The following is an 8,072-nucleotide window of genomic DNA, read 5'->3' as shown; positions in this document are numbered from 1 at the left end:
TTTTCTGAAAACAACTTGTCAGTGATGGAAGCTGAACAGTATACAGGGTGGTCAGATTTGTCCCTGGTTCTGAAAGTAAGAAATGTACCTACATGTTCCTCACTTAACTTCAATGAAAGGAAACAAGGTTGGCTTAATATGAAGCATGAATTGAACTTTTTTTGCTATTAAGAAAGTGATGTCATTCAGGTACCCCAAGAATAGGAAATGTCATCCTTTGACCAAGGTCAAATTTTTAGAGCTATTCCAAAAATGAGAGCAGAGGAAACCTCAGGTAGCCCAATCCAATGACCAAAAGACTATCAAAAGTGGTTGTGCACTAAAATTCAATTTCTTGCCCACTCAATTGAATTCAAAATTAGTTTTGAAATGTATGTACACTTTTCTGTTTTCAATATGCTCAATGCTTTAAATTGTTCTTTGTGAAATGTATGTATATCATTATCCCATTCACCCTAGTTTAGGGGAAATATGTTCATTTCTTATTAGCAGCATTCATTTGTATATTAATATGTGCTGATCCAAGTTAAAGGGTTTCTTTAAAATCAGCACCCTTATCCATCTTACAGGCCAAATTTCACATGCAGATGAACATATATTGTGAACATATAAAGTCAGAATTTTTAAGTTCTTCCTTTTAAAAATCATCTATTGAGGATCAAGTAAAGAAACTTCAGATACCTTTTGTCTAAATATGATAATCTGCTCAATCAGCATGGCCAATTCATGTAGTTTCGATAACATACCACCAACAAGTATTTTTACTTAAGCCCTCTCTGTGCCAAGTCCTACCACTGAAGATATGAAAGTAAAATTTTAAAAAATCAAGCTAAGATTCTGGACCATTAGGTAATTAAAACTATGTTAAGAGAACAGGAATACTATATTTAAAATGTGTGTCATAAGATAATAAGCAAGATGGAAACTCTTGGCTGAAAGTATCCTAATGCCAGAAACAAACCAAATACCATATTCTGTGTGCACAGTTGTGTCAAGCTACATTTTCTGTCTCAGGTATGCCTTTTATACGTACATACACACTAATGGGGTGGGACTTCTTCTATGGCATTACTTTATAGCAAGTATATTTTAATTATTTGTATTTATTTAACCCAATTAGCCTACAAACTTGTCAACAGAAAGGAAGTTCTCTCAGTTCTCCTACTTGCCAGTCATAGTAATACTTTTCTTACTGACATAATTTGCATAAAATTATTCAAGAGTTAAATTAATTGATCTTGGTGTGGTGCTCTAAGAAATCTTCTTAAATCTACAAGACTTGATTTTAGGAGAACCTTGAAGAAATGAAGGCGTTTGAAAGGTGGGGAGCATGTAAAGCTACACACTTTGCAAAGCAACTTTCTTGTCAATATAGCATTGTTTGCATTTGAGATATGTGCATGGAAACACTTTTGTTGCTTTTCAGTCAACATTGAATTTGAAGGCTAATGCTTAATATATTTACAAGACAAAAATACACCTCTTTGCCAAATAACATCTTTAAGTCCCAACTCCATACCATAATCAATGACTAGCAAACTTAAGCCAAGAGACTGGTTTCAACAGGTGATAGAATTCTCTGTAATGTTTGATTGACTCGTTATTCTATTAAAGATGATTGTTATACTTCTAAGCGATGTCACTGCATCTTCTAACTTAACATTATTTAGAAAGCTATCTGTAAGGTCAGATATGGTGGATCACACCTTTAATCATAACACTCAGGAGGGAAAGGCAGGCCAATCTCTCTGAGTTCAAGGAGTGTGTGATCTAGTGATTTCCAGGACAGGCAGAACTAGAAAAAGGAAAGAAGAGAACAGGAAAGGGAAAGGAAAGGAAGGAAAACAGACAGACAGAAAGAAAGAAAGAAAGAAAAAAGAAAGAAAGAAAGAAAGAAAGAAAGAAAGAAAGAAAAACATGTTAGGAACATTTTACTTAAAATGTAGTGGTGGATATTTGATCCTCGAAACAAATAGAGGAGCAGTCAAAGTTTATAGATTATATACAATATCTTCAGATCTTCAGTTTGGTGTTATTTATAATAGGAGAATTGCTTTAAAATCATCTGATAAAATTTAGCCACATTTGGCATTCTATAGCACTATTTAAATCTTCACTAGCAATATTGACATGAGAAAATGTTTGTGATATTAATGAAAAAATGGAGATTCATGCTTGGTAGTCTCAATTTTTTAAAAGGAACTTATAGACAAAATGCACATATTTCAATGTCTTTCAATGCCAAACACTACCATTACTACACTACTACAGGCTACATTTTTTATTTTATTATAATTTATTCACATTACATCCTGATTGTAATCTCCTTGCTCTTATCTTCCTGTTCCCACCCTACCTCCCTCTTCTGCCCTATTCCCCTATCCTACACCTCTGACAGGTGGTGTCCTCCTCCCCTACCATCTGACCACAGCCTATTAGGTATCATCTGGATAGCCTGCATCCCCTTCCTCTGTGTTCCCACAGGGCCACTCCTCCAAGGGGCAGTGATCTCAAATTGCAAATCTGGAGCACCATAGACAGTCCCCTCCTCCTCTTCCCCTTTACCCATGTGGAAAATGAGCTGTACATTGGCTAGATCCGAACAGGGGTCTAGGTTCTCTGCTTGCAATATCCCTGGTTGGTGTATCAGCTTGTGCAGGCCCCACTGGGTCCAGATCCCCCAGCCTTGATGGTTTCCTTGGGAGAATCTTGAATACTCTGAGTCCTTCCATTCCCCCCATTCTTCCATACTATTCTCAGTGCTGCACTGAGAGTCTGCAAGTCCTAGGATCTGTCCCAATCTCCTTCCCCTGCTGGGTAAAGTCTCTCAGAGGACATCTATGTTGGGCTAACATCCACTTATAATATACCATTTAAGTCTTTCTAGGTCTGGATTATCTCACTCATGAGGATCTTTTTAAGTACCATCCATTTGCCTGCAAATTTCAAGATTTCCTTGTTTTTAATAGCTGAATAGTATTCTAAAAAGTTTCCTAACCTAAAACAATAAATGCAGGCTGCATTTTATTATGGAACTCTAACAGATACTTCAGTTAGAGATTATTACATAGAAAAAATGGGGATTATTCAATAAGAGATTATTACATAGAAATAGGTTTGTATTCTATGGTTTGACAGTGTAGGTCAGTCAGCAAGCTGGTGTAGTTTTATGAGTGGATGTCTTAGTAAGTCTTTATTTGGAGAGAGTGTGGAGGTTTAGGACAATATTTTAACTGGTTTGTTTTTGAAAGACCAAAATAGTCAATTTGATGAGCTAGGATAGGGACTTTTTTGGTCACTTATTATGGGTTGGACAAGATTCATGTTTGGCTTGTGTTCAGACATGATTATGGAGTTGTCCTCATTTGCTCTTAATTCATTACTGTTAAAGAATGCTTCTACTTGACATTAGTGTTTTGGGAAATGGTTTATGTTCACAAAGAGAACACCAAAGCTTAGATGGCAGGGCAAGACCAGCTCCTAGCAACATCAAGGACAACTGACAACACCAGGATCCTGGAATCAAAGACTGAGTTTTTTCCCCTCTCACACTCTACAATACAATAATTATAATTTTTATCATTTCTTGGATGTTTGTGAGATTCAAAGTACTATTTTAAGTGCTTTATATCCTTCTAAACTATTGAAATCATCACAGGAACTCCATGGATTATTATTTCCATTTCCCTTACTACTACCACTACAAGAACATCCAGAGAACAGAAATTAAACAAAAGGGGGAATTTATTCACCTGATACATGGTATATAGTATGTAGTGGAGCAGGATTCAGCTCCATATTCATAAATGTTACAGCCTTAGTTCATTACAATATTTATATGTGGTGGGCATAAAGATACTTGTGTCTTCCTCCTCTTATTTTTTAAATAGTGCAGCACTAATTAATATACATTAATATTTAATCAAATAAAGTAACCATCTATGAATGGACTGATAGAAGCTCTGTTCCCAGTGTTACTGTCCCAAATCCAAACCAAAGGCTTTGGAAGTGGCGCTGCTTCGCTACAAGTCTAAACAGAGATAATAAGCACACACACACACACACACACACACACACACACACACACACACACACACACATTCTTCCCTCCTACCTCTCTCTTCTTGCATCTCTTTTGTCTTGATTTAGGTAATACTAATTGTATTGCACATAATAAAAGATTGCTGAAGATTCACTAGGACTATGAGCTTTCTCTCTTCATCAGAGTAGGCGTGATAGAAGTCCCCCTCCCCGAGATATGAAAGGATAAAGTTGTAAGAATGAGAAGGCAATACTTTCATCTCAAAGAAACTGATCTGTATGGGAGGTCAGCAACACTCCCAATCAGGACAGCTGGCCAATGCAGTATCTCCTGCTCTAAGATTCAGCCCAAGCACTGCAGAGAGCACCAGGTTCTTTAGTCTGCATAAAAGGCTGACACAAAAAAGCAAGGAATTCTAGGGATGAGCACTAAGCAAGGTTGTAAGGGAGAGACACATTTTTTTTTATGGAAAGACAAAGATTTCAAGATGAAAAGAGCTTCCCCCAAATGTTAAAGGTTCCAAAGTAGATCTGTGTGTTGATTTCTCTTCTCTTACTTTTGTCCCAGCGGTATATGGCACCAGGGTATGTGAAACGTAGACAGATGTTAGGCCTCCTGGCAGGTGCCCACCCACCAACTTCAACTAGCTTAGTGGAAAGGAGCTAAGTTCCCAACATTTCCTGCTGCCATCCTCATCCTGGACGCCCTTAGTATCTTTTTCTTTGTGGGACTAAGAGCTACTAAGGGCAGCCACCCTGCGTTTTAGCACCTCTGACTGCTCAGAGTTGGGAGGGGGCTGGGGGTTCCCAACACTCTTGCCCTTGCAGCAGCTCGTGCTACCTCAGCGCTTGCAGGGGCACAAGTCAATGAGGCTTTTCCCTCCGCGATCATCATGAATCAGCAAAGCGCTGCAGAGCAGTGGCATCTCAGGGAGCTGAAATTAAGATGCTGGGGGAAGGGCACAAATGGAATGTGGCAGGGGAATTTCTAGCAGGCTCCTTACGTCCTTCCTAAGAAGGGCAATATAGAGTGAGAGGGGAATGTGGGCTGGAAGCTGTGGGACTCGGATGTCCCGAGGAGCCTTCGGAAAGAGAGCTGGGTGGTGAAAAGCGGGAGGCGGGGCGGGGGGGGGGTGCTTGAATATCAGCAAGAGACAGGTGGGAGGAACTGGACAAGTGTGTCTCCAGGGTGGACAGATCAGCAGTTGTACGCATTGCTGAAGGAACCTAGATGTGGCATGAGGACAGGAGAAAAAAAGAAAAGAAAAAGAAAGAAAGGATTTCCAGGTCCAGGACTTATTGTCCGCAACGCGCAAGTTCTTAAGTTCAGTTTGAGAAGTAGAGGACCTAATGGCATTCGGGAGTCTAGGAGGATGGGAATTTTAGGAAAATGCCTCTTTCCAATGCTTTTTCCCACTCCTGCTGAGCTCTCTCGAGTGTCTGGCTCTGGCTCTGTGGCTCTTTCTGTCTCTCTGGCTCTGTCTGAATCTCTCTCTCTCTCTCTCTCTCTCTCTCTCTCTCTCTCTCTCTCTCTCTCTCTCTCTCTCTCCCTCCCTCCCTCCCCCCTCTCTCTCCCTCTCTCTCCTCTCTCCTCTCTCTTTTTCCCTCTCCTTCCCTCTTTCTCCTTCCTCTTTTTCCTCTTCCCCCACTACTCCCTCTCCCTTCCGCTTTAATTAATATGCATGTCCATGCTCAGTTTTGTGGGCCACATTCAAGGGACCGCGCCTCCTGCCACCGGCTCTTCCCCTTAGACCCTTGATACTTAGACGTCAGGCAAACCGACCAGAGGTGTGGGGTGGGAAGACCCAAGCTGTTGAAGCTGTGAACCTGAGGACCTTTCTTTGTACTCTGGTTCCCACCCCCCATCCTGGTGGGACAGGGAACCTCTGTGACTCAGACTCCGTGGATCCCACTAGGTCTGCATTCCAGTGGACCGACCGGGGGGGGGGGGGAGCTCAGAGCGCGAAAAAAAAAAAACAAAAAAAAAAAAAAAAAAAAGAAAGAAAGAAAACGCGCTAAATTGTACCTGTGCGTGGCCATTCCCGCCGCCGCCGCAGGTCTGTCCCAGGCCGAAACCGGCGCCCGCCTTCTCGGGGAAATCTCCCGAGGGGAAGTGTGAGGGGAACCACAGTGGCTGCCAGCTAGCTCGTGGCTGGCTTGCACATGCACATGCCCAACTTTGCCAAGCCTTCAGAGCCCCTCTGGCTCCCCCGCGCCCCCTGCGGCTCAACATACTCAGAGACCAGGAATCTCCAGATCTGAGATAAGGGTCCCCCTATTCTCACACTGTCGCGTGTGGAGGAGGAGCAGATGGAATAAGGGAAAGAAGGAGGTTAAGTACTGACTCTCTAACCAGCCTTTCTCAAACCGTCTACACCCGCAGGGGCTCCCGCACCAGCTCCACCACACTAGATACCCCAGACCTGCCAGTGACGACAAAGATAGGAGGAGAAGAAGGAGGGGAAAAGGCAAGGTGGAAAAGGGGAGCCCGGAGACAGACGGTTGCATGGACTGACGGAGTGCCATTATTAGCCCTTTTATTATTGGGAAACAGGGTAGCGAAGGTGGTGGAGGGATGTGCAGCAGAACTGTCCAGTTGAATACACTCTGGAGAGACCCTGAAATTGGGGCTCAGGAGAAAGATTATCCTCAGACATATTTGGGGTGGACAGGCTCCAGATGCACACAGGTCCCCTGTGGTGTCGCTGGAGCTGCAGTGTTGGGGCGATCTTAAATGGCTCTTACTTGGGAGGAGGCGTGATTTCCACGCTCAAGCGTCTCGGGTTCCCCACCCCCTCTTGGCAGCAGCCAGTGCGCGCCACCACCTGAGCCTGGCAAGAGCTGGGGCGCACGCAGTCCTCAGCCTGCTTCTTTCCTAGTCTGGAGAGACTGGGCTCTAAGCGGGTCTGCCCCGACGCCCCCATCCTACCCCCGTAAACGGGAGAACTCTTTTACTTTATTTTGTTTCAAAAATCCGGGCCATCTCTTTATTTCTGAGTGTCCCCGGAGGAGGCCGGGAAAGAGGGGCCCGCTTGGCCCGCTGATCCGGGGGAAGAGGAACGCGCTAAGAGGACGGGACTGGGTGTTGCCTGGAATTCTCAGTCCTCGTGTTCCTGGCTGGCGCGTAGAGTCTCCTGGCGCTAGCGCCACCGCCACCGCCGCTCCCCTCGCCATCCCGTCGTTGGCTTCGGGGATCGGGTGAGTGGGGTCATGACGCGCTGGTGGGGCCGCTCCCAGCCCCGCCAGCGCTCAGTGGGGACGAGGCAGTGTCTCCTGTAGCCCCCCAGGCCAAGAAGCGGCGTGGGGTGGGGAGGGCGCCCGGGGTAGGGCGGGGTGGGGGCGGCGCAGAGGCCGCCAAGCTGGGGGGCTCTCCGGGCAGGCGCGGCCGCGGGCAGGAGGGCGTGTCTCCAGCCGGAGGGGACCCTCCCGAGTCGGGGCGCGGGACTCCCCGATGGTGGTGCCGCGGCTCCAAGAGAGCTCAGGGTCTTGCCTCCGCCACCGCCGCCGTCGCCGCCGCCGCCGCCGCGGGCGCCACCACCACCACCGCCGCCGCCGCCGCCGTCGTCGCCCGAGCCCGCGCCGAGCGTGCGCCTCGCCCTCCTCCCGCGCCCGCTCTGCTCTAGGATGCTGCGGCAGGTTCTGCACAGGGGCTTGAGGAAGTGTTTCTCCCGGCTTGGCCACTTCATTGCTAGTCACCCGGTCTTCTTCGCTTCGGCGCCGGTGCTCATCTCCATCCTGCTCGGCGCCAGCTTCAGCCGCTACCAGGTCGAAGAGAGCGTGGAGCACCTGCTGGCTCCCCAGCACAGCCTAGCCAAGATAGAGCGCAACCTAGTCAACAGCCTCTTCCCGGTCAACCGCTCCAAGCACCGGCTCTACTCAGACCTGCAAACCCCTGGGCGCTACGGCCGGGTCATAGTCACCTCCTTCCAGAAAGCTAACATGCTGGACCAGCATCACACGGACCTGATCTTAAAGGTAAGAGCAGGGCGGGTGCGGGCAGACCCTGGTGGCACCTCTGCAGCAGTCGGGGT

At 46.2% G+C, this 8,072-nt stretch overlaps 1 protein-coding gene across 1 annotated transcript in view; it reads left to right on the top strand.

The window, feature by feature from the left end:
* Nucleotides 1-7,548: 7,548 nt before the first annotated feature.
* PTCHD1 (patched domain containing 1) overlaps nt 7,549-8,072 on the top strand; it is a 59,116-nt gene continuing 58,592 nt past the window's right edge. The window contains exon 1 of the mRNA XM_084789333.1: nt 7,549-8,016. Within this exon, the coding sequence (XP_084645459.1) occupies nt 7,666-8,016 (351 nt within the window). The 5' untranslated portion in view covers nt 7,549-7,665. The remainder of the gene's footprint in view (nt 8,017-8,072) is intronic.

This window comes from Acomys minous, assembly GCF_964271855.1.
Source record: "Acomys minous genome assembly, chromosome: 7".
NCBI classification, from domain to species: Eukaryota; Metazoa; Chordata; class Mammalia; order Rodentia; family Muridae; genus Acomys; species Acomys minous.
The sequence above is the reverse complement of the archived record's forward strand: the minus strand, read 5'-3'. Positions and strand labels throughout refer to the sequence as shown.